The 25019-nt window shown below is 49.6% G+C and overlaps 10 protein-coding genes across 10 annotated transcripts; 3 read left to right on the forward strand and 7 right to left on the reverse strand.

Annotated features, from left to right (window-relative positions):
• Window positions 1-170: 170 nt before the first annotated feature.
• CTRU02_210742 (Upc2 protein) lies at window positions 171-1451 on the reverse strand (the record flags this gene model as incomplete). Its single annotated transcript, XM_070205504.1, has 2 exons — window positions 171-1232; window positions 1293-1451. 2 exons carry the CDS (start codon window positions 1449-1451, stop codon window positions 171-173), a joined length of 1221 nt encoding a protein of 406 aa, XP_070060747.1.
• Window positions 1452-1990: 539 nt separating this feature from the next.
• On the forward strand, window positions 1991-2904 carry CTRU02_210743 (RTA1 like protein; the record flags this gene model as incomplete). The annotated part of the gene is made up of 2 exons (XM_070205505.1): window positions 1991-2167; window positions 2233-2904. 2 exons carry the CDS (start codon window positions 1991-1993, stop codon window positions 2902-2904), a joined length of 849 nt encoding a protein of 282 aa, XP_070060748.1.
• Window positions 2905-3977: 1073 nt separating this feature from the next.
• Window positions 3978-6829, forward strand: CTRU02_210744 (uncharacterized protein; the record flags this gene model as incomplete). The annotated part of the gene is made up of 7 exons (XM_036722012.1): window positions 3978-4062; window positions 4122-4821; window positions 4877-5037; window positions 5098-5470; window positions 5544-5894; window positions 5956-6539; window positions 6624-6829. 7 exons carry the CDS (start codon window positions 3978-3980, stop codon window positions 6827-6829), a joined length of 2460 nt encoding a protein of 819 aa, XP_036586384.1.
• A 1432-nt stretch (window positions 6830-8261) lies between these two features.
• On the forward strand, window positions 8262-9086 carry CTRU02_210745 (uncharacterized protein; the record flags this gene model as incomplete). Its single annotated transcript, XM_036722011.1, has 1 exon — window positions 8262-9086. One exon carries the CDS (start codon window positions 8262-8264, stop codon window positions 9084-9086), a length of 825 nt encoding a protein of 274 aa, XP_036586383.1.
• A 205-nt stretch (window positions 9087-9291) lies between these two features.
• Window positions 9292-10686, reverse strand: CTRU02_210746 (uncharacterized protein; the record flags this gene model as incomplete). Its single annotated transcript, XM_036722010.1, has 1 exon — window positions 9292-10686. One exon carries the CDS (start codon window positions 10684-10686, stop codon window positions 9292-9294), a length of 1395 nt encoding a protein of 464 aa, XP_036586382.1.
• A 3646-nt stretch (window positions 10687-14332) lies between these two features.
• CTRU02_210747 (osmostress-responsive transcription) lies at window positions 14333-15397 on the reverse strand (the record flags this gene model as incomplete). Its single annotated transcript, XM_036722009.1, has 1 exon — window positions 14333-15397. The coding sequence occupies one exon, from the start codon at window positions 15395-15397 to the stop codon at window positions 14333-14335; it is 1065 nt and encodes a 354-aa protein (XP_036586381.1).
• Window positions 15398-16544: 1147 nt separating this feature from the next.
• On the reverse strand, window positions 16545-19024 carry CTRU02_210748 (beta-glucosidase 2; the record flags this gene model as incomplete). Its single annotated transcript, XM_036722008.1, has 4 exons — window positions 16545-17060; window positions 17135-18533; window positions 18581-18896; window positions 18949-19024. 4 exons carry the CDS (start codon window positions 19022-19024, stop codon window positions 16545-16547), a joined length of 2307 nt encoding a protein of 768 aa, XP_036586380.1.
• A 1428-nt stretch (window positions 19025-20452) lies between these two features.
• CTRU02_210749 (uncharacterized protein) lies at window positions 20453-22348 on the reverse strand (the record flags this gene model as incomplete). The annotated part of the gene is made up of 1 exon (XM_036722007.1): window positions 20453-22348. The coding sequence occupies one exon, from the start codon at window positions 22346-22348 to the stop codon at window positions 20453-20455; it is 1896 nt and encodes a 631-aa protein (XP_036586379.1).
• Window positions 22349-22622: 274 nt separating this feature from the next.
• CTRU02_210750 (benzoate 4-monooxygenase cytochrome P450) lies at window positions 22623-23537 on the reverse strand (the record flags this gene model as incomplete). Its single annotated transcript, XM_036722006.1, has 2 exons — window positions 22623-22976; window positions 23070-23537. The coding sequence occupies 2 exons, from the start codon at window positions 23535-23537 to the stop codon at window positions 22623-22625; spliced, it is 822 nt and encodes a 273-aa protein (XP_036586378.1).
• Window positions 23538-23806: 269 nt separating this feature from the next.
• Window positions 23807-23998, reverse strand: CTRU02_210751 (uncharacterized protein; the record flags this gene model as incomplete). The annotated part of the gene is made up of 2 exons (XM_036722005.1): window positions 23807-23904; window positions 23959-23998. 2 exons carry the CDS (start codon window positions 23996-23998, stop codon window positions 23807-23809), a joined length of 138 nt encoding a protein of 45 aa, XP_036586377.1.
• Between the last annotated feature and the right edge of the window lie 1021 nt (window positions 23999-25019).

The following is a 25019-nucleotide window of genomic DNA, read 5'->3' on the forward strand; positions in this document are numbered from 1 at the left end:
TTCAAAAGATGGGTCTCGATTTAGATGAAAGTTAGGCAAGAAAATAGGAGGTATGGATAGGAGACTTCGTATACAACCAGAATCAAATACCGTATATCACGAGCTCCTTGGACATTAACTATGAGTTTTACTTATTGCGAACATATTTTTTTTTAATTCAATATCACCACTTATGAGTCTGCCTTATCTATAACTGACTTGGGCCATTGCATCCATCTTTCCCAACCAGGACCCAAGGTGGCTTCAACACACCCAAAGAGAACGCGGCCAGTCGGACCAACGATCCAATGTTCTCGACACCAGTGCAACAGGACGCAGTAGTGTGCGATGACAATAAGAGCCTCTGGTCGCCTTGATTCGGTGGCGGAGAGAAACCCACGTCTTACCGTCAGGGGCCAAGATAGAACGTAAAAGAGCCACTGTTGTTCGGCATCCTCGGATGCGACTGTCCCTTCCAAATCAAAGGCGGCCTCGAGCCTGGAAATCGCTTCCTCACAGTCTAATTTCTGTTCCTCGTCTAATCCCAGACTCTCTTTAATGAGCGTCTTTGTGGATAAAGTTTTGTTGCCTGTTCCGAGAACAGTGGCTCGAGCTTGGCTGTCGTCGAGGAGTTCCTTCAAATTCGTCTGCAACATAAGCTGCCACGCCTGCGTGGCCACTGTTCTCACTCCACGATAGATCACCAGGTACTTAATAAAGTCTTTGAGCAGATCTGAGGGATCCTCATTCAGACTGACATCACACAACTGGTGAACTCCGAGAAGCCAACTGAAAAGTAGCACTTGCACACAGTTGGTTCCATCGATGTTGATGGATCTATTTGTAAAGATTGTGATAGCATGTGACTGGTACGCTTTGGCTTGACTGAGATAATCGGCCTTCTGATTAGGCAGGCAGGTTGCGAGGTGGCGAGCAGAGAACGCCAGGATCTCGTTGAGTAAGAAGCTACATGAGAGACCTTCTTCGATGATGGCACTAGCTTTGAAGAGGCCTCCAGCTTGTAACTTGGCCTGTGGTAGGAACAAGTCTCCAGATGTCGAGAAGTGGTGTAGAAGTCGACACTGTGCAGGGTCGGCCGGGGGAGACCAAGGCAATGCATGATGCTGGCTAGACCCCGTTGAGGAGACGACTGATTCGTTTTCTTCGTCCGGGAGGCTAGGATGCAACAAGGTGAAGGGACATGTCCTGCCGGAGACGGCACATTTTCTGCAGATAGGATGGGTTTCATCACACTTGGGCTTGTCTTAGTATCCATAAAGGCTGCTAGGGGCTGATCGGATTGTGGCTCATACCTTGATTCGCCGACGCTTGCACTCGCCGCAGCCATAACGAGACTTTCGGTGACCACGACGGGAGCCTTCCGATGGTAATGCAGATTCGTACGACATGATCATGCCCACTGTCCAGTCGCTGTGCAAGAAAAATCGGCAGACTAAAGTCCCATGGAGCATTCGGATTTAATCCGAGTCAAAAATCAGAGCAGGTAGTTGAAAACGAACCGCAAGGTGCTAGCCCTATTAAATTGCATGGCAATCGGTTTCTTTTTAAAGCGTTCGCTTTCTCGGTTTCTGGGATGCTGACCAATAATATCACGCCCGGAACGACCTTTCGGAACGAACTAGCGACCCCACGGCAGCGCCACCCTCCGTCCAGTGGAGCCCCTAAACGACCAGGCCCAACCCTGTTAACCTTGGTTGCTTGGCAAATCAACTGGGACAACTCAACGGTGAGCGCTAACTCCCTGGGTAAAGTCTGGAGATTTTGAAATGTATATGAACTTGCATGGCAAGTCTTCCTGTATCTTTAGATGAAAAACAATCTCATACCTTCATCATCTTTTGTTTGCTCTCGCCTCCCGTCTCGTCCAAGGTTGTTACTTTTATCGCTTTTGACCATCTTCTTGTTCTCTCGTAAGATTGATCAGTGGCCATCTGGAGAGCGTAATTACAGTTGCCTTCCTCATATCTACTATCACATCTCAAACAACATCATGGCCGAGTTGAAACCGTACCGATTCGGCTATTATCTCTGGAACTACGTTCCGAATATCATTGCTGCGATTCTGTTTGCCTGGATATTCGCTCTTCTGACCATTACCCTGTTATGGAAAATGTGCAAGACGAAAACATGGTACTTTACTGCCTTCGTTATCGGTGGACTTTGTGAGCTCATGTGCCCGTCTGGCCTTATTGGCCGACCCCTTTTTTTCTTCCTCTTGTCCTCTGCTAACGGCATTTCCACGGGTCAGTTGAAGTTATAGGATTCGCAGCTCGGGCTTCAGCACACAGCAAAACCGACCAGCTTATGCCCTTTGTCATCCAGAATACCTTCATCTTGTTGGCCCCAGCGCTCTTCGCCGCCTCCATCTATATGATTTTGGGCCGTGTCATAATTGCCTGCAACGGCCAAGCACACTCGCTTGTTCCGATGCGGTGGCTCACCAAGACCTTCGTACTCGGTGATGTCCTCTCCTTTACTGTCCAAGGTGGAGCAGCCGGCCTTATGGCAACTGGAGACAATGCGGCCCTGGGCGAAAAGATCGTCGTTGCGGGATTGTTCATCCAGATTATCATCTTTGGGTTTTTCATGGTTACCACTGTGGTTTTCCATTTCCGCATGTCTAGGCATGCTACGGTAGAGTCGCAGGATCCAGAAGTGGCGTGGAGACAGCGTCTGGCCATCTTGTACGCCGTCAGCATACTCATCATGGTACGATCTGTCTTTCGAGTTGCCGAGTTCGTTCAGGGCCAAGAAGGATATCTACTCCAAAACGAATGGCCCATATACGTTTTTGATGCCCTCTTAATGGCGCTCGTTATGGCAGCTTTTGTGTTGAGGTATCCGGGAACGTTTGGACGTCATACACCCAAAAGCGACTCCGTACTGCTCAGGTCTTGGAAATGATCGAATTTCCAAAGGAGAAAATAAAAAGGCTCTGTTGATAGTAGTAGGGGGAATCCAGCTTCATTTCATGTCAATAAAGCGCTAGTAGGGTATGGTATATATTATACGGGTTGGAGTTAGTTGATATTACGAGCTATTGTCCGATTTTTTCGTCTCGTATCTGAAAACGATTGGGGGGAAATGAGCTTGTCTGACATTCACCATGGGCTTGGGGGAGAGCGCCGCTCGATCGGCCCAGGAGGAATATGAAATATATATGAAAAGAAAATATAAAAACAAGACCACAATCTTTTCTTGCCTCACTTTGTAAAAAGGTGCACTCATTAACACCAAACCTTTCGGTGTTTCTATTTCTTTCTTTTCGCATTAAGGCTAGCCCTAGTCGGGCAATTAAATCATCGTGATCATGTTTCTTATCCAAAAGCCCTCGCTTCTCCTCTCATATCAACCTGAAGAATATAGCGGGTGATTACAAATGTCTCCAAAAAGACATCAGTCTCATTAAAGAGACGAGCTGCAGAAGGAGGGTGGTCAAGGACTTATGGCATGTTCACAACGCTTTTCGCGAAGCATGAGATTTACAGCTACTAAAAGGTCTAAATTCAATTTTTATCTTCTTATTTACTTGCTTAAAACGTTGTGCGGGCAGATCTCGCTCACTCAGTAACGGAGACGGAACAATCGTAAAATGCAAAACCACGAACGTCAAATGTAAATGTGCCCCTGTATTAGCTCTAGCCAATTAAACCCTTATAAATACGTTCATGCGGGTCTGCAAAGCGAGGTGGGTCAGCAAAGCGACGTCGATCGTATTTGCATCCATAGTAGTTACTAGTACCACATCCACATCCCGTATCTTCAGCGTCGGATTGTAACTATTCATGGCTAGCGTAAAAATGCCCCAGATCCCCACGATGGACAAGTCCAGCCGCAGTGATGAAAGGCAATATTATGTAACTGTTGAATTCGACGAATATAACTTTTATAACCTAAATCACTCACTGGCCTTCCTGTACCTCGCGTCAGTCACTTCTTAGCATCTGTATTTGATTTGAACTGTTTCAACATTGACGATGGATCTCGAGCAAGGCCTATCTCAACCTACAAATTCTTTTCCCAATCCAGCAAAACTCCCTTCGATTACTTCCGGGCTTCCAGGTAAGGCCAATCAACTTGTTGAATCACGCCATAGTTTCTAATTCGAGTGAGTGTCCTAGCCATCGACGATGGTCGCATTCATATCGACCTGCGTCGCGTATCTTCCAAAACTTTAGCCCGCGTCGTCGGAACGAACCCCGACTACAAACCCTCAGGAACACTAGGCTCACCGCCTCCCTATTCCCCAAGTCCACGAAAGGTTATACCGCTCAATATCGTTATTCAAGTTGTTGGTAGCCGCGGCGATGTGCAGCCTTTCGTTGCTCTGGGGAACGAACTCCAGAAGCACGGCCACCGTGTCCGGATAGCAACTCACAATGTTTTCAAAAAGTTTATCACGGATTCGTACCTCGAATTTTACCCGATCGGCGGCGATCCGGCGGACCTAATGGCATACATGGTGAAGAACCCAGGACTTATACCGAGTATGGACAGTGTTCGTGCCGGAGATATCCAGAAGAAGCGGAAGATGATTGCAGAACTTCTCAACGGTTGCTGGCTTTCCTGTATTGAACCGGATCCTGACTCTGGCCGGCCGTTCGTGGCGAGTTCCATTATCGCTAATCCTCCAAGCTTCGCACATGTACATTGCGCACAGGCGCTGGGGATTCCGCTCCATCTAATGTTTACGATGCCCTGGACCAGTACTGCCTCTTTCCCCCACCCGCTCGCGAGCATCACAGCAGATGGACTAGGTGTCAGCCAAGGCCAACTGAATAATATGTCTTATTCCGTGTTCGAGTGGATGACATGGCAAGGGTAAGACACCACCCAAGAAAGAATGAGAACTTATAGGCTGAAGAGTGCTTTTCAGTCTAGGTGATGTTATCAACGAATGGAGGTCATCCATGCTTGACCTTGAGCCAATTACAATTTCTTCGGGACCTAAGCTTGCAGATTCATTACAGGTACCATTCACGTACTGCTGGTCCCCAGCCCTCGTACCAAAGCCCAATGATTGGCCTAGTTACATCGGTGAGTTTTAGCCCTTCCCAGATGCATCCATCCATCCCATGTTGACCAGCTGTACAAAAGACGTCTGTGGCTTTTTCTTTCGAGAGCCTCCACCGTTCGAACCGAGCCTAGATTTAGAAGAGTTTCTGGCCCGTGGTTCTGAGCCAGTATATATCGGATTCGGCAGCATCGTCATCGACGACCCAGAACGTCTGACGAATATTCTAGTGAATGCAGTGCGTAAGTCCGGCACTAGGGCTATAATCTCGAGAGGATGGTACAACCTAGGCAGCGGGATTCAGCTCGAAGACGAAAACATATTGTTCTTGGGGGATTGTCCTCACGAGTGGCTCTTCCAAAAGGTCTCCGCCGTTGTACACCACGGAGGCGCCGGAACTACAGCATGCGGATTGCGCAACGGAGTACCAACATTGATTGTGCCCTTTTTTGGAGAGTATGTTCCTCCCTATACATATATACTTTCCACGTTATGTCGTCTTGTCCGCGACTAATCTGGAAAACTTTAGCCAGCCTTTCTGGGGCGAAATGGTCGCCAGAGCAGGTGCTGGCCCGCCACCAATCGGTCACAAATCACTCGACGCTACCAACCTCGCCGAAGCCATCACGTTTTGCTTACAAGAAGACACAAAATCTGCCGCAAAACAACTCGCGGCTAAAATGAGCCACGAAGCTGGCGTGCCGGCCGCGGCCGACTCGTTTCATCGCCATTTTCCGTTCGAACACGCCAGCTGCAATCTGCTGCCAAACCAGCCTGCTGCGTGGACCTACAAACGCGGCAAGACAAAACTCAAACTATCCAAGCTTGCTGCGGAAATACTCATCGACCATTTGAAAATTGATGGCCGTCGGCTACAACTGTTTGAAAGCCCTCTCTGAGAAGTTTTTGAAATAGACGTGATACTGACATTATGGCCACAGATTTCGACCCAAACCAGTCTACATCGACACAGATCGGTGGGATCCCGTCACGGCCGCATTATCCTCTTCCCTAACTGTTGGTACCGAAATGTTGACTGCAGCAGTCGACATTGTTCGCAAGCCTGTGAAGGCTTATAAGACAGAATCGACGAGCAATAGGAGCGATAAGACGGACGACCTTGTGTTGGCCAAAACGTTAAACTCCACCAAAGAGCCTCAGGTAATGAAGCAAGACAGGAGCTGCTTGGGTTCATCACGTGTAGTGATGGGATCAGCTACTACTGCCACGGGGGTCTTTGTGACTTCCATCATACGGGGCTCCTACGTCAATGTGCCTCTGGCCATCACAGAAGGTCTGCGAGCAGTTCCAAAGTTATACGGAGAAGATGTCCCAGATCACGAGCCAATTACAGGGTGGAAGTCCGGCACGCGAGTTGCAGGCCACCAGTTTGCTCTCGGGCTGGCGTACGGGGTATGCGACATTTTTGTTCAGCCATATCTCGGTGCTCGCAAAGAGGGCGGCTTGGGAGCCGTGAAGGGCCTCGGTAAGGGTTTTGTTGGAACTGTAACAAAGATTGGATCAGGTATGAAATTCTTTCTCGTTCCCTTGGAAGGAATATCTCTGCGTGGCACTTTTTTGTACTAACTCGCAATGCCAAAACCGATAGGCGCCCTTGGCTTGTTTGCTTACCCAGCCCAGGGAATCTATCGTAGCATCAGGACGAGACGTAGAAATAGCGCGGTAGGCGCCATACAAGCTGCCATGCTTGCTGAGGGCAAACATGAGTTGGCTAAATGGAGATGCGATGCGACGACGGGAATTGAAGAATCGCTACTCGAGAGATTTGCCAGCATATGCGCGAACCAACAGTAAATAAAAGAAGAACCATGTAGAATCACGAAGTTTTTTTTTTTCGAACGTGACCTTTTGAGACGGACTTTCACTTTCTTCTAGTTTCCTTGGGGAGTTTTCATGTGGTTATTCAATCTGGCGTCGAGACACCCTTCAAAAAATGTCGGATCTTTTTGTTAGCTTCTACTAACTCAAGGATGACTTGATTCTCACATCCTCATGTGAACCACAGATGGATCCATCTAATAAGGGTTCCCATTTATCCAAGATTATTTGTTGCGAAGAAAGCATCACGACATCTCCCTTGTCTTCATTTTTCGATTCCATCCATCTGCCTTCCCGACCACTCTGAACCTCACAATACTTAGTGTTTTCGATGGGCAGACGTCAGATGAGAAGAAACTCTGAGGCAACCGAGATGCAATGCCAGGTACACCAGAAGACTCGGTATAGAGCGTTTGGCGTGCGTAATATGGTAGCCTGAGTTTGGAGCTTGAAGCAGAGCTGCTTTGAGTTGTGCTCCGAAGTATTCATCGGCAGATAAGAGAAGCTGACAGCCAGCTCTTTTATTATCTCAAGATAGCCCAGGATGGCAGACAGAGGCCAAGTAGGCAAATCACCCCGACGACCACAATAGGGAGAACTTGACTTTAATTGGATGAGATCAACCGCCAATCGCCTCAGCACCCATGACTGACTACCTAGATTTAGGCGTTTTCGCACCCGCATCCAAGCGGCTTGCGCTCTGGAATCGGTCGGGGTGCCGATGATCCTGGTAGCCACCATCAAGGAACAAGCGTCAGTTTTTTGCTGACCATACCATTGAAAGGGGTCATAGCCGTGGTAGCTTCTGTGGTGGTAGTCATCCGTGATCGGGAAGGGCTAACTTTTGTTTGATATAGCATCTCATTCACTAATGATGTTCGAAAACTTATTTACTCGCAGGTTCTTTAAAAAAAAAAAGATAGCTCTGATTCTCAAACAGCGACACCTGTAAAGCTCATGTCTCCGCGAGTTAATCAAGTTCCTTGGCTTCATAAAGTCGGTGCAAGTCAAGCCATGCAGATCCAGGTAGAACAGGGCCTTGTGATGGCCATGCTTTGAAGAAATACAACGACTCTGTGCATCTAATAAAGAATACATAGCAACCAAGACCTACAATGAATTCCCACATCTGCAACTCGAATACACTGTCTTTGTCTCCCAGCACTCCTTTCATCACAATCAATCAGTTCCTCAAACTATCAGAACAACAGACACATCTATTTCGAATCATCCGGCAAGCTTTCCAAGAAACAAACGTACATACGAGTTCCTCTTAACCGTATATCTGCGTTCAAATCCCCCAACCATACCAACTCCAAACTCATCATCCACCTCTATAACCCATTGAACACAAAACATCTCAATACCAACTCCTCAACCACATCCCCAAGCCAACCACCACCAAAAAATGTGCTACAAGGTCCACACGCACAGAATGATATGCGACATCCGCCCAACCATATCCTCCACCCAGACAGACTACCTTAACCCCTACGAAACGCCCCCAATCTGCCCATGCTCCATCCCGATCGCACATTCCTGCCCATCTCACGGCTGTTGCAGCCTCTCAAGTACACTCTACCGCTGCGCGAGACAGTGTCGTAAGCCGATGCATTATCACAAGTACATCAACGCTTCAAAATCCCGCCGTCAATCGCCAACGTGGCGCCGAATCCGGGTCTTTGATCGCAATCCAGACTTTCGCACCGTTGAGTCCGCGGAATTCCGGTTTGCCGTGTCTGAATTACTCGACATCGGAAGGATTATCCTCCATGCTGAAAGAGAACTGGTAAAAGGGAGATTGCGGGTTGAAAGGGAACAGCGTAGACATGAGCGGGCCCATGGCGCGTGCGCGAGAGTGTTGAATGATTGGGAATGTGCATGGAGGAGGAGAATCAGGCGGATAAAAGCTGAGGTGGACAATTTGAAGTTGTGCACTGAGGTGTTGGGCGAGTGCTGGGTGAAATACGTCGGGTTGCTGAGAAGGTATGAGAGGCTGGGGCAGCGGAGGGTTAGTGGGATTGTCGAGGATCGGGAGCGGCGGAGACATCGGAGTGGGGATGTAGGTCAGAACCAGGAAAGTAGGCCGTGGAGAAATGTGCGTAGGGAGAGTTGGGACGCTGGGCAGGAAAGACGAGACTCGAGGGAAATGAATGGTAGTGAAGAACGGCGTGGAGGTCGTCAAGATGTTGAAGGTGCGGAGCGGCGTCGGAGCTGGTGGCGGATTGTGTGAGTCTGTGAAGCGTGAGATGGGAACAGTAGTGGTGGGCGGTAGCAAGACGTTGGCGCCGGGTAAAGGAACATCAGTTTTGATTATATGGATCTAAATCTATGAACATCTATATGCCATGACCGCTATGCACCGCCATAACTCCAAGCATGCTTATTAATTAACCAATAGCAAAGATATGACTCCGTCAGCCTCCCAGATCGTAGTCTCAGTATACAAGCTTGAAGTCAACGTCAGACTTCCCGCCAAGAAGAGTGTCGGGCAAAGGCAGCTGTGCGTAAAAAGGGTTCGGACGGAACGTCAACTCTCTCAGATTGGGTAGGTGTTCTTTGCTGGCGAAGACAAGCTTCCGCAGGGCGTCCTGGATGGACCGTTCGTAGTTCTTACGGTCGTTGGACGATAGCCTGTCGATCTCGACGTCGTGCCACAATTCCGCCAAGTCGAGAACCTCCAGCGTTGGGGGAAAGCACCGGCGGATATCAATTTCTTGCATCTTCTGAGGATGCTTAAACAGGATTCCAATATCAAGCTTTACGTTGCGCAGGGTTTTCATCTTTGGGAGGCAGGTGAGGGTGCCATCTCCACCGACATGTGGGGAGAAGTTGGCGGCTAGGATTCCCTCAAATGAGAAGGTTTCGAGCGTATCGGCGACGAGAGACAAGGCGGTGTTGAGGTTGTGCTCGCCGTCGGCCGGCTGGTCAGAAACCCCGCAGGGGCCCATCTCGAGAAGCTTGAGATTAGGACACAGGGCGCAGATGGCATGCCAGCCTTGACCCCACATGCTGCTGCGAACCAGCCGGACCTCCTCGACGTTCTTCCAGCTTCCATCATCACCCCATCCATCACCAGGCTCCAAAACGGCAGGCCGGAAATAGGCGGAACCCAGTTCGACAGCACGCAGGTTCGGTAACCGCAGCAGACAAGGTAGCTCACGACGAGGCCAAAAGGTGGCTCCGGGGAAGTCGGGCATGGGCTCCAACATGACGCGGGTCAGGGAGTTTAGAACACGAGGGCGGCCCTCTGCCGTTTCAATGTCGGGGGTAAGAATATCCTTAAGCTTCTGGTACTCTCCGGCCGCGAACGGCATACGCATATGCAGAGTGCGGAGGCTCGGTGTTGAGTAGAGAATAAGGGCGAACACGATTTGGGCGACTTCGAGGTCGTTTTTGGCGTCGCGCACAAAAGCCTTGATGCGTTCTGGGAATCGATCCGAATCTGCCACCAGGCGGCGCCAGTCGGTGCGCTTGTAGGGGTATAGGACGTCGGTAGGATAATGATCGCTGCCGAGGCATGAAACATAGGAAAGAATGCGCATATTTGCGCCGAGTTCCGGGCGCTCGAGCAGAGTCTGGAGCAACGACTGAAGACGTGACCGGCCCCATAGATAGACCGTCTGGTATAGAAACGGAATTGCTAAGTCAGATAGTCGATGACATACGAAAGCAAGACGGTAGAGGGCGGCACGGTTCGTGACGACAATACCGTCAGGGTCTGTGTAAGCCGTAAAGGGAATGTCCAGGCCGTCAAGAGGTGGCGTCAAATGGCCCACAATCTGTAGAAGCACCTCATCGGGTAGGGAGAGCAACAACGATTTGGATGTCATGATGGGCGTTGGAAGTAATCGGTGGGTTGAAGAAGTTGGGTATCGTCAGGTCGGGGCAGAGGAAGACAATGTGAGATATTAGATCTTGATTAGGCGGTGTCAAACGCAAAAGTGAGACGGTTTTTCGAATATGTATGTCACCTGTCAAGCCTCAAACCGACGAAAGGATAGACGACGTATGCCCAGGCGAGTCTAGGCCAACGGGCTATTAGGTGAAGGAGGCTTAGCCAAGTCGAGATGCGGGATGGTGACACCTTATGTAAAGCTGCGGTCGACCTTGGCACCACAAGACCGATAGGTGCAGACGCAAAGGGGACACCGGGACACAGCGCAAGGTTTAACGAAGGAGAAAATGAGTGGACAACGGAGAAGAAGGGGAGAAGGAGATGAGACGGGCGCGTGGCGTTGCAAGATTCCCCCAGGTTTTGCCCCATTTGCACTCCACTTTGACTTTCCACCTTTTTAACCATGTAGGGGACACCCACGCTCAGCGACAATGATGCCCCCTTTGAAGATCCGAATGCGGCAAGGGAGGTCAAGACTGGGCTGTGAGGATGCAAAAAGCGGAAAAGGGGAGAGAGTGTGAGGAAAGAAAAAGGCATCTCGGGGTAGATGTGGGCGCGGGCGGGAATCAATCTTACATACATTGGTACTTAGTACTTACATAGATACTATGTAATGGTAAAAGTACGGAGTACTGTTGGCAAGAGCTACTGCTACATTTACTATGTAGACAGTGTCAGGTTGGTTTTTCCTTCCTTGTCCATGTCGGGCAGTGTCCCTGGCAGCCTGGATTGCGGTTGCCTTTTTTTTTTTCTTCTTCTTTTTTTCTGGCAAGATCTGCAGTACGTACTGCCATGTACTCTGTACTGTTGTACGACAGGCATGAGATTGACGCTGCGTTCAAGAGACACAGCAGATGCAATCAGTGTGGCACATCTCGGCCCCGAGGGTTCCTCAAGCGGAAATGGCTCATTGAGTAATCTCAAGCGTGAAAAGATTGCCCTCCCAGATTTGGGTTTTCTTGCGGCATCGGGTAGGAACCAAGATATGACGTTGCCGGAGACACTCCCGCTCCTCGGTTATCCAGGCTAGGTTCCCTGTCTTGTCTTGTGACGACCCTGGGTTTAGGGGATTGGTACTGCAGCTGAACTGCAGCATTGTAGCCATGGTTTGGGTTACGACACATGGCAGGCCGTCTGCGAACGAGCCGATCGGGAGGCCGCACCCGACATATCCGACAGGGGGGATTGTAATGGGTGCCAGTCGGGTGAATCACAATTGCAGTTTGAAGGGACAGACTAGAAACAGTATAGCACAGACAGCAGCGGCAGCAGCAGTAAGAGGACACTGAGGGGCAGAAATGAGAGGAGGCAGAATAAGGGAAAACAGGTGCGAGGGAAGAAAGAAAAGGAAAAAAAAAAAAGGGCCAGAAAGTGGGGGTGTACAGGTGGGGACGTTAAGTGGATCAAAACGTTGCGGCTCCACTGCTTTCACAAGGCTGCAAACGAACCCATTGGTGGGTTACCTCGATTTTAGTGAACGCCAGTCACCCACCCTTCCCTTCCTTCCCCCTTACCACCCATCACCCTCCTTGATGCTGTCCCTGCCTCGCTGGGAAAGTCCAACCTAGCATCGTGACTGGCGGCGAGTTTGAACTTCCTGCCAATTCCGAAGCATTAGGCCCACCGTTCATTCTGTCCTCAAGTTGCAGGTGGTTGCAGTTACATTGGTTTTGGGTCACAGTTTGACAGTTACGAAATACATTCCTGCTGGTTTGACCTGCCACAAGAAGCCTTTGGGACACCCCAAATGCCAAACTTCTCAGGTACAATCAAGTACAGGCCGATGCAGGCAGGCAGGCAGGCAGGCAGGGAGGCAGGTGCCTGAAATGCTTCCCTTGCCATGTCCACTGCACAAAATGCAGCATTTGTCAAGTCATTGTTTTTCACATCTAATTTCACGACAGGAACTGCTTGCTATGTGGAAACAACGCATAGCGAAAAACACGCGGCATGGCCAAGCTTGATTAGGGGAAATGATCCAATTTATCACGCAATGGCAGATCCAGATCGACGTGTTTGTTTGCAATCTGCCCGGGTTATGCATGTATGGTTTTTCCTGCTATTTTGCTCGTGTGGCTTGTGCTTCACCATCCGCCAAAACACCACAGTGATACAACCCTCTGGAAGCAGACCGCCGTACTGAACATTCTTGCTGTTGGTGTCGCTGGCTTATGTAATATGGTAGGCCTCCTGCACAGACCACATACTCATCAAGCTGACAGGCCCCACCGCTCGCGTGTGCATCAGCCTCAGGCAGCCACACCTTTCCCTTCCACTGAAATCGTCCTTTTGCATCCCTCTGCTTGACGCCCTATTCGCTTTTTCTCCAGGGTACTCCCCAGTTCCCGTTGACAGCATGATTCCTCCGACCCGAAAGATCACACCACTTTCCGGGCTCTTGCGGACAACTATCGACAAGGGTCCCGCGGATAAGACCTCGCCGAGAGCCATCCAAATCCGCCACGCTGGAATCCGCCAAAACGACACGCCTACGACACGACACCAATTTCACATAGACTCGCTCTCACGTCTCGCCGTCAACCACAATCCTTGCCTCTCACTGTGACACCATCGAGCTGCGACGTGTATCCGCTCAACTTTGGCTCCCTAATGTTACAACGCCCATGGGTCGTCGGGAGACTTGGGACCAGTCTGATTCCTCGACAGAAGCTTGTTTCTTCGTCGCCTCGTCTAGCGGCCAGCCGTCCCTAGCGCTCGGACAGTAACCCTTTGTCGGCTGACATCCGCCGCAGAACAGCATCACCAAGGCCGACTTCGCAGTTCCTATGTTGCATTGGACCAATAGCAATTGCAGACTTGGCCCCAACTTCTCTGCGCCTTGGAAAAAGCAGCCCTAGTGAATTCGCCGCTGTCAACGACAGATGGACCAGTGAAGATGCCTCGGCCGTATCAGCCAAGCAACTATTAGCTGATGTCAGTTTCTTTTACATCAGCGACGCTGTTTTACTGGCCTTTTAACGCCCTGCCACTATCTTGATGATTCGAGGCTTTCCAGCCTGCTTGTTATTAGCTTGGCTTCGTATCAATCCGTGCTGGCAGTGCCCTCGGTTGCACTTATTACGGCAGACGCGGGACAGCAGGTGCGAATATTTACCGAACCTCCGAGATACCTATCCTCGCGCAGTTGCATGCCGAGTCAGTGCTGTCATGTCATGGACCGCTGAAGTTTTATGGTTTGAGCTATTGCAAAACTCGCGGCTTAGAGAAGTCTCTATAAGGTAGCTTAAACCAGCTGAATGTCGCTTTGCAGTGGTGAGTTCTGGGAAGAGGGCCTGCTTCACGTCTTTGGCGCCATCAATTCTTCGGATACGAACGGATGACAATGTGATGCTCAAGCGAGTTAGGATGAGAATTTCAAGACAACGCTGGGCATGGCACATGTCGACGCTTGTCTTCTCGACACGAATTTCGAGTCAATTTCGACCGGACATATACACCCGCTACCGTTATCCTTTTAGCCATGTCGCTCAAACCTCATGATATGTACAAGCGATTCGACTTTCTGGCAGAAATCTAAGACACAAAGCGAGAAGAAACGTCATCTCACCTTCCTAAGCTCCTTATTCTGACCACAGCTCGTCGGCATCTTTCTTTGAAATCGTGTCTGACTCACTCTCGTCGACTCCAGCCCATGCTTTAAACTGTTTGATGCGTTTGCGTAGCACAACAGCGTTCGTCTTGCTGTCTGCGCCGACACTCTCTTCTTCTGCACTATCAACAACTTCTTCTTTTCTCGCCTCTGACCACTTCTTCCTCGACGCACGCGAACGACCCTTCTGCATCTTCTCCAGTCGCCTGCGCTTGCTCGCTCGTTCGTCACAGAGCTGTCCGATGAGACTCTTGACCCTCCCATTGGCAAGATCCCTCATCAGGTTCAAGGCCTCGGCTTCTGTCTTCCCTTCTGCCATTGCCTCCTTTATTTTGTCCCAAAACGGTTTACGCCTGGTGAACCAAGAACGGCCGTAGTCATTGTTTCGCCACTTTGCCCGGTACTTTGCTTCTAGTTGCTCAACTGGCGGTTGCCCGTGGAGGCCATACTTGTATTCGGCCCACTGCTCTTCTACCGTGTCCGGGTGTTGATGGAACTTGAAAATGGGCTGCTTAGTGCCGTCCTCGGTGAGGACAGTTAAAGGACTGAAGTACTTTGGGTCATCATAGGGATTTTGAGGCTCGACTGTCGGCCGCTCTTTGTTTGTGGAGATATTTTGTGGCAACTCTAGTCGACGTTTCGCTATATGCGATGCTTTGATTTCCTCTCTGACTGTGTTTTTCCGGGCGGCCGGTCTCGAATGTGTCGTTTGTTTGCTAGCGTATGCAGCCGTTGACTTCTTCCCAGGCTGGTAGGATCGATGATTGGACGCTCCCTTTGATCGAGGGGCTTTTTTGCCAGTACTGATAATTCTTTGTGGCAGGGTTGTTGTACTGGTTACTATTGATATAGACTCTTCTGCACCTCCGATTGCATGTTTTATTGGTGGTAACTCCACCCGAGAAAGCGTTGGAAGTCTCGAGGCCTGTGATTGTGACGGGATATGCGCTGGCACGGATACAGATGGCGAATGAGACGGATGTGGAGGAACACCCACGCTCTTGCTTCTCGAACTAAATAGCTGCAAATCTCTCATTGTAACCAAGTTCTTGACGTCTATGCCGTAAACATGCTACAACCATTAACATCAGTAAGAAAGAAATATCATGGCCCAGGTAATATGTATAGACATACCTCGACAACACCCCGCAGCAGCTCACGCTCCGTCTCCCATCTCTTCTCAAAAGCCTCGTTCTGGTCCCGCATTTCCCGCCGCACTTCCTCTTGTCGGGAATTGACCTCCTCCAGTTCGCGGATATACTTGCGCTGCAGTTCGATCACGATTCTCGCGAGCTCGTTCTCGGTCTCGGGTGTCTCGGGGCTCGGCGCAACCGGGACATCGAGAGGCGGCGGGTTTTCGGCTTCGCTGTCGCTGTCGGAGTAGTCGACTAGTGCCGGCCCCGTACGGGCTTGTTGCGAGGCTTGGTTCTTCATGAGGAGATTTCGTTAATGGGATTCGTGGTTAGGTTTTGGGTTAGTTGCAGAGACACACCATTTTGGTAATAATCTTTTGTAAAAGTGATGTGTAAGTTGTGGATTTCTCATTCTTTTCGTGGATCATGTTCAAGCATGTTAGCGAGATGTTTCCCTTTCCGTCAACAATGCAAGGGGGGTGTTTAGAAAAACAATCCAATCTTATTCTTTCAATACACGCCTTTGTTGAAAATTATATTGAGGTGGCTTGTTTGTTTTTGTTGCTCTGGTTTCAAGCTTATACAAACTTGTGAATGTTTGCTGATGCCACAATGTGTGTTGTTTGAGCACAGGTAACGAATGATGGTGGTGGCACAGTATCTCCTGAATGTTTTGTTGAGTAAACAAATGTCTGAGCTGCCTGCATTCAAGAATTGGGAGGCAAGTTCTCGAACCAGCAGTTAATACCGTGTAACTTTGAGGTGCTAGGCTTCTCCGGTGTTATCATCTTTATCAGGCCAATGGATGAGCTCAACCGAGGCTTGCAGGACCGAGTTGCATACACGTCTACCGCGTAACGTAACAGGTATTAATTGAATAACGACAGTATTTAAGGAAGAGGGAAAAACTGCCAATGACAAAAGTCGCCTAAGTAAAGATAGGTCCCAGCGAAGCTTGGCCTTACAAACGCACAGAAGACTATAGAAGTTCGAGAACAGCCAGAACTAGGCATAACGACAGGGACACCATATTCTTAAGACCCAACTCCATCAGCTAGTTGCTCCAAGCACAACGAAGCCCCTCTCCGCTGGAAGATCCCTGGAACTGAAGCCCACCTTAAAGACAAACTCGCCGTCGGGAATGATCCACGTCTGTTCGACAGTATCCCAGTAGCTAACGTCTCTGCGCAACAGACGAAACTCAATGTCAGCAGAGGCACCTGCTTCCAGTAATACCTTCTCAAAGCCTCGAAGCACCTTTTGTGGACTGCCTTTAGGAGCACTGTCTGGGAAGGTGAGATAGAGCTGTGGGACAGCGTGAGCGGTTCTGTTTCCTGTGTTTGAGACCTTTGTCTTGACGATGATTACTTCATCCCACAGCTGGGGGTTTCCGCCGGGCTGAACCTGCACAGAAGCGTCCGGTTTCGGAGCAAGTGGTGTGTTGTCTCCGAAGATGCTGACATCGAGGGTAGCGTTGTCAATGGCAAAGGTGGTGTATGTTAGACCGAACCCAAACTCGTACAGTGGCTCAATGTCGAGAGCGTCGTAGTGGCGGTAGTCGATAAGCTGACCTTCAGTAAAATCTGCTTGCCAGGCCAACGGGTCCGATACGGGCTGAGTGAGATTGATGATTGGCGGACCGGCGTCCTCTTGGTGAGCGGGATAGTGTACGGAAGACGTCCGGAAGGCGCCACGTCACCCCAAAGGAGATCGACAATGGAATTACCGCTTTCCTGTCCGGGGTAGTGCGCTGCGAGGATGGCACCGATCTTGGTGTGGTTCGCCCAAGGCATGGTGTTCACACCACCAGAATGCGTAACCACAATAGTGTTACCGCAGAAGTCAGCGACGTTGGTAATCACCGCGGTAGAATTTCCATCAAGCTCAAACGACGTGCGATCGAAACTCTCACTGGCAAAGGTCTGCTGGAAGACGACGCAGATCTCAGGTGGTGGGTATACGCCCCTGAAATCATTCCTCGCCAGCACATCGTTGTTGGTGATGTAGAGAACCTCGGCCCCTGTTTCCGCCGCCTTGGCCTCGATGGCTCTTAACGGAGAGACGATGTACGATGCTCTTCCGCTACCGGAGCCGCCGCCGATGATCATGGTGCCTGTGTTCACGCTGTCTGGGATTTCGGAAGGCCGGTAAAAGCCATCTGTCATGTCGCCTGCGTCGTTGCCAAACACTCCAATGATCTTTGGGTCGCGCAGGGGTAGAGTTTCGTTGACGTTCTTCAAAAGCACTGTGCCAGCGGCACCCATCTCGCGGATGACTTTGGCGTGGTCTCCTCTCACGTCGCGGCCATGCTGAAAGACGAATCCATCAGGGAGGAATCCCCCCTTCTTTGCCGCGCCAAGTCCGACTTCCTGAACGAGAGTAACCCATCTCAGTGCTGGGTCGGGGGTTGGATAATCTTGGGCGTCCTGGCCGAGGAAGTAGTATGGAGTCATGACGTTGCGGATCATCTCATTGATCCTAGTCTCGGAGACGGTGCCATTGGTAACCGCCTCTAGGACCTTTTCACCAAAGTACATGACGGCGCCTGGGTAGTTGGAGGGAATGATTCCAGGCATCTCTAGGTCCAGACCAGCGTTGATTGATTCGGCGGTGGAATGTGTCGCAAACCAGTCGCTGACTGTGTAACCCTTGAAACCGAGTTCTTCACGAAGGAGTTTTTGCAGAATGTGGGAGTTCTCGCAGGCATATGTCTGGTTCACGCGGTTGTAAGAGCACATGACGGATGTGGTACCAGCCTTGATCGCGTCTGCAAACGGCCAAAGATACAGCTCATGGACGGTCCTATCGTCAATGTTTGCCGAGATGGCTTCTACTCTTGTGCCGTCGGTCTGGTTAGAGTTAGATCGCTGAGTCTCTTGCTCATTGGCGATGTAATGTTTCGAGCACGTCTGGACACCCGTAGCCTGAACGCCTTGGACGGTCTCGGCGATCGAGATCCCGGCGAGGTATGGATCTGGGCCGAAGCCTTCCCAGTTTCGACCACCCAGAGCATGGCGGCCCATCGGGCCTGTCGATGGACTACTCTTTGTGAGCTACATACTTTCTGAGGCGCAGGTAAGGCTTACCCGAGCATGACATGTCCACCTTTCCCTCTGAACTCTTCTCCGAGCGCGTATCCTCGGCGGTAAATCAGGTCTCGATCAAACGTCGCTGCAGCCGTTATGCCTGACGGGAACACGCTGACAAGGTCGACGCGGTTGATGGAATTTGGCCCATCAAGTAAGCATAGGCCAGGTATCCCAAGACGAGGGATCGGCCCAATGACTCCTATGCAGTTTCCAGCCGATGAGTTGCCGGTGATCATGGATACTTTTTCGTCGAGGGTGAGCTCAGCGACGAAGTCCGTGGCGAGCTTGGCGGCTGCGACCCAGTCTCGTGTATCTGTGCCATATCAGCCATCCGAAGAGGTTACACTCGTCGGTTAATCACTGACTGTTGTTCTCATGTCTGGCAGTAGCTGAAGCAACTTGAACTCGCAAGAGAACTAGAGCCGAAAGTGATAATTTCATGATGCGCAACATGACGAAACTTGACCAAGCTGCAAAACAGAGAGGATGAGATGGTTTTTGTCGCTGATCTTCTCATCTCTTAGGGATCCGTTTTCCTAGTTGTTTATTATATATTTATCGTCAATGATATGATGTTGACAAGAGATAGTGCTACCTCGGTAAACCACACCTCATGACGGGCAAGTTGATGCCAAGAAAGTCCCTCAAGAAGTCCAGATGAGCCAACAGCGAGAACTGAAAGTTCGGACCGATACAAACCAGCTAGAGCTGGATAGTCACGCTAGAATGCGGGGAGAAAACCAGGGCCCCGGCAAGCTTCCCAATACGGGGCTGCGTATCGCGTGCGGGTCGTGAGAGCCATTTTGGGATGGATACCTTATGACATATTGCACTGAGTACTATTCGCCTTCAATGGCAATCTTGCCTGTGAAATAGAGGCCAATAATTTCAGATTGTCATCTCTTCATTTTGTGCTCAACGCTGGTAGTGCTAAGCGACCACCGTAAGAGTATATTAAAGATAGCTTCAGACCCATGTGGCAGCGGTATTGCTTATTTGATAAAGATTTTCACAAGAATATACCCTAATCTTATTTTTTCCCCCAGTTCGAAAGTTATCATGAAAGTCGGTAATGTAGCATTATAAGTTGATACTTACTTTTGGTGACGATCTGGTACTGGGTTACGGGATGAACAAATAGTCTTTGCACGATCCAATACTGCAATACGCGTATCGGGGCCCTGTTGGCACACACGTATACGAAAATCAATTGCGTACTTATACGGAAATAACTAGGATCATCTATCTAATGCCGTAAATCTCGATGCAAGGAGAGCCATCTCTGCGGAGACGACCTTGGCTTCCCCGCATGTCCGCCCACCTCCAGCTGACAGCTTAACGCGGGGTGCTTAAGCTTACTTGAAAGGGCAAGCTGCTTCAGCAAAACATGATGCGTTGTTGCTTTTGAACCCATCTCTCCTGATTTCGCAGCGGCTTGCCAGCGTATATCATGTCGGAAAAATGCAGATAAAAGGGCCGATCCGGGTAGACTTTGGACCACGTTAATGCTGGGCACTACAGACGCCGGCGTAACACCGACATGAAACAGGTGCTTACACGAAGTGACAGAGCGTATTCGAGTGTAAGGATGATTCATTGCTAGGGCCTTCCTCGTACGAGACCAGTAGCCGGTACTTGTTCACAATCCAGGGTCTTTCCGCCGGCATGAGTGTCTCCATCTGAATTGCAAACTATGTCTCAATCTCCATGGCTACTCTAGTAAACTGATGGTGACATGCCTTATGTCGTTGTCATGAAGTTTAGAGGTGGCCATATCAACATCAGAAAGTAAACTTTGTTCTATTCTTCCTAACTTAAGATAAGTATTATCCAGGTACTAGTGATCTGCTGCCAAGTTGTCCAAACTTATCACAGCTCCTCGCGCTGTACTTCAGACTTCGAAGATACCTCAATCATCCTTTGTAGGCTCCTCCACCACATCTCATCCTCTTGCTTCAACTCCAGACGAACTACACCTTTATCTCTAAGATTAGGCTTGGGTCGCATCGTTTCACGATAGCCCCAACAGAGACAAACTCTGGGTTGCAGGCTTGACCCAAAGTCGCCCACAACGTCAACAATCACGCTGTTGTTCTCGAATTCGGGGCTTCCTGCAGGTGAGACCAACGAGACAGGCCCGCCTCGACGCAAAAGAAGGCCAACGACTTCATCCAGCTCTCTGCTCTCAATCTGGTGTTGATACGGAGGGTCAAATCGGGCAGTCCTCAAGAGGCAAGAAAGTGGCGTATCCCATGCATCGTGCCCTAAAAGACCAGAGATATACGGGTTCGTGTTTTCAAGAAGATAACGTGCAACACTGTAAGACCCTTTGAATGACGCCAATTCCAGCAAAGTTTCAGACCTATGTTGGCGATCACGTAAAGCGTCGAACGGAAGATAGCCTCGACTGTTTATGTTCGGATCCATGTCTTCTTCTTCGATCAGATATTTAACAATGCCTGGTCTGTCGTGTTCCAACGCTAATCTCATGGAAGAAAGTTTTGACTGCTTTAATAGATCGGTTCCTGACCCTGACTGACTGAACTGATTAAAATACTGTGCATTGAGCTCCATGAGTAGCGCAAAAACATCGACTCGGTCGCCCATGACTGCCAGAAAGAGGCTGTGATTCAATTCGTCCCTCATTTCCAACATGCCAGGAATTTCCACTTTCTCGAGTACTCGGAAATATTCGAGGAAATGCTGGATAAAACTTGCTGATGCTCTAGTGCTGGCAAGGATGCCCCGAAATGTATGCATCATCAGCTGACGATGTCTCTTTGCGAGAACGTGGAACATTCCTCTGCGATCGACATGTGTGTTCTCGACTGGGAATCCCAAGTGCTGAAGCGTGAAATATGTGAGATCTAGATCTCCCGTTCCAGCTACCTCTTCTAGTAGATTTGACACTATGAAGCATGGCTGATGATCCTCGTGGTCGCCATTGACAACACAATGTTCCATCAACAGCTTGAATGTCGGCGAGTGACCAATGTGTGCTGCAGTCTCTAGGACGGTCTTGTTGGAGTTGTTGTGTCGCCTTGCAAGGTCTATACGCCCTGTTTGGAGTAGCCATTGAACCATTGCCGTGTGATTGTGCTCTGCGGCGAGGAATATAGGGGTAGTTTCCCAGCCGCAGCTGTGCAACTCGCAGGGAGTGTGCTGCACTGCTGCCGGCTCGGGATTCTCCCACCAGTCCGACCGTACATCCTGCCAACCGTCGAGACTCATATCAGGATCGACGCCAGCTTCAACCAACAGCCGCATAATCTCGACATCACCCCGGCGACTAGCAACGACAAGTGTACGACTTGACGGCTTACCGCGGTCATTGACTCCGAAAGGGCTAGCTCCAGCTCTCAAAAGCGCTTCCATAACAGAGGTATGACCTGCCTCGGCTGCGAGCCAGAGCAGCCTATGGCCGATATTTGGAGATGCTTTGAAAGCTTCCATGGAGAGAAGCATTCGCTCGTGGACATCCATTTCCGGGCGCCATTGCAAATAATCCGCTGCATGAAAAGGGCCCACGCCGCTGGGGTTGTAGAAGTTATAATTTGGGTTATCAGGCCTAAAGTTGTCGATAGAATCAACCCATGGGTTGTAATCGTCGAAAATTCCCAAATCTGATGGATCGGTGGGTACATGATCCCATTCGCAGCAATCATCATCAGCGTCATGTTTCTCAGACCCGGCGGCGGTGAACGAGCATAAAACCCCAGGAGATGTGATCAGAAAAATAATACCAATGAGTTTGAAAAGTTTCATTTTCTTCTATTTTATCTTGGCAACGATCAATCATGAAGTCGTGGATGTACGGAGGAGGGATTTGTTAGAATCGAAATGCGGCGTGGCTTTAACGTTAGGTGGTGGATAAACGGTGATGACAAAATTCGCCTAAGCTAGGCAACGACAATCTGGCTTCTCTTTGGTCCCACCCAACTTATTCCGGTCCCAGAGTTGACATGGTAGATAATAACCAGACACATAATAACTACCTCAGGAGCTCATATTACCCTGATTTGTTGCTCGATTATCTTTCTTAATCGTAACGCCTTTTGATATGTACATTTAAGGGCGGCTTGTTACAAACAATCCATGCCTTATGATCTGAGTATGGCTTTGTCCATTCGTAGGACGACTTGTCTAGTTCCATGTCAAATTCCCAAAGCAGGCGTGCCATAATTGTGCGCATCTCATTATAGGCGAGGTGTTTGCCGATACAATTGCGCGGGCCGTATGAGAATGGCTGAATGGCATTTCGCTTATCAGCATAGAACGGAGACGACTCGTCTTGGAAAACCTGGGGCAACCATCTTTCAGGTATAAATTTCTCGGGTTGTGTGAAGTTTGAGATCGATAGCCCTGCTGAGGACTGGTGAACGCCAACACGGGTCTGTGATAACACCAACGTTCAGTGTTAGTGATAACTTTTTGGAAAACTTGGGCCAAGAGGTATGGTTTTTGAAAAGGTGTATTGAGAACTTACCCCACCAGGGACAAAGATGCCCTCGATATATTCTCCAGGATTAGGAACGACTCTCTCGAGGATCGTTGGTACAGGAGGGTATAGCCTGAATGCTTCATTAAGCACGGCAAGCAAATAGGGCAGACGCGCGGTGGCTTTGGCGAAGTTAATATCAGCTGCTGAGCTGAAATAACCTCGGACCTCCTCCACTGCCCTCTTATGTGCCCGTGGATTCGCCAAAAGGTAATATGTGCAAGCCGTCATAAGTGTAGCGGTGGTGTCGCTGCCGGCCACAAAAATAGTATTGGAGTTGGTAACGATCTCGTCCATAGACTTGATTGATTTCTCCTCCTTTCCCTGTAACAATCCTTTCATAAAGTCGTTGCGGTCTACCTGTTCGTCGTTTGCAATCCGCTTGTTCACGGCATTTGCCGAGTAGTTGATCATGTCTGTGAAGCCATTCTCCAGGTCCTTGGCCAACAAAGGCATGACTAATGGTGCCAGCCATCCAAGCAAGCTTCCAAGGGTGGAAATCTTCCTGGTCTTCTCGATGAATAAGAGAACAGTGGTCACCACATGGCTTAGCTCATTGTTGTCCAGTCCACCCAAAGACTCCCCGAACGTCAAGTCCCCGACGATGTCAAAAGAGGTAATATGAAACCATCTGCCTATTTCGGTTGGCATTCGGGACTCTGCCACATCAGACAGCCTTCGTACTTATTTGTCGACATAGCCATGAATGATAGGTTCTTGTTCTGCTAATGACCTCGGAGCAAAAGCATGTGCAACTCCGCGGCGAATGCGAGCGTGGTTTGCATCATCAGCACTGAGAATGTTTGACTGAGGCTCAAGTAGCTTGGCGGGAACGTGTTTGGGGAGTTGCCCGGGTGAGTGAGCATAGATGGTTTTCCATGACTGGGCAGTGGTAAATGATACGGCGTCTGGTGCATGACGTACCACGCTGCCGTACTGTTGATGGAATTTGCGAAGGTCCTGATCAACAGTGCCTAAGAGAATCTTCACCTTAGGTATGAAGGGAAATATCACCCACAATTTAGGACCCGGAACATTTCTTAAAGAATGAAAATAAGCTTGGTATAAGCCATAGGCAAAGTAAAAGAGTATATATAAACTGATGGCGAATATCGCAAGAGAGGTAGGTGGGACTGTCCCACGAGGAGAGCATAGCCTAAAGTCATTGTGCATATGGAAGATGGTTGTTGTCAACAGTTAGCTACCTTAGGTAGTCTCGAATATTCATTGATCTAATGTGAAAGCAAGAGAAATTATTCGGTAATATATATACCTAGAATTCAACTGCCCAAATGCTTTCGCGGCTTCAGTCTGTCTTCCGTCCGCGTGAAGAACCCTGTTGCAACAAATGTACATTCCCCGGGCTACTCCGTTCGTGCCTTGAATCACCCTTCAATGACGAAGCAATTGGCGGATCGGCTCGTCACATAGCTGACTCGAGTTTGACGCAGGGCAGCTCCGCCGGCACACGGACTCTATCTCTCGACCGTGGCCGCAACGTTGACCTAACGCCGGTCTTAAACCCCGTGTATTCATTTTTAGGCTGAGGCTTTTGACTTTTACGGCTAATGGATTTATCTACAAGATGCAGCATGTCATGCCGGCCTCCCACCGGACGTTTAAATGATGACCGCTTAGTCAGGATACTTGCCAAGGCGGCTCGGGCCCCGAGGGATCGGAGACATGCATTAGACGGACATTCTGGTAGCCTGAAGTCCATGAATCGTTGCATACGTCCTTGACATAGTGATGATTACTGAATCAATTTCAGCACTTTTCACTACATAGCCTCAGGAAATGTCACCAAATCAAATTTTGATAGTAAAAGGGTCGCGGTCTACGAATATGCAGTTCCACTTTGAAGAAAGAAGGCTATCGTGTAGTGATGTCCCACCAGACACAAAAAGAAGGATGAAAATAACGCTAGGTCACAAGAGT

This window comes from Colletotrichum truncatum (assembly GCF_014235925.2).
Source record: "Colletotrichum truncatum strain CMES1059 chromosome Unknown Contig_0007, whole genome shotgun sequence".
Lineage (NCBI taxonomy): Eukaryota > Fungi > Ascomycota > Sordariomycetes > Glomerellales > Glomerellaceae > Colletotrichum > Colletotrichum truncatum.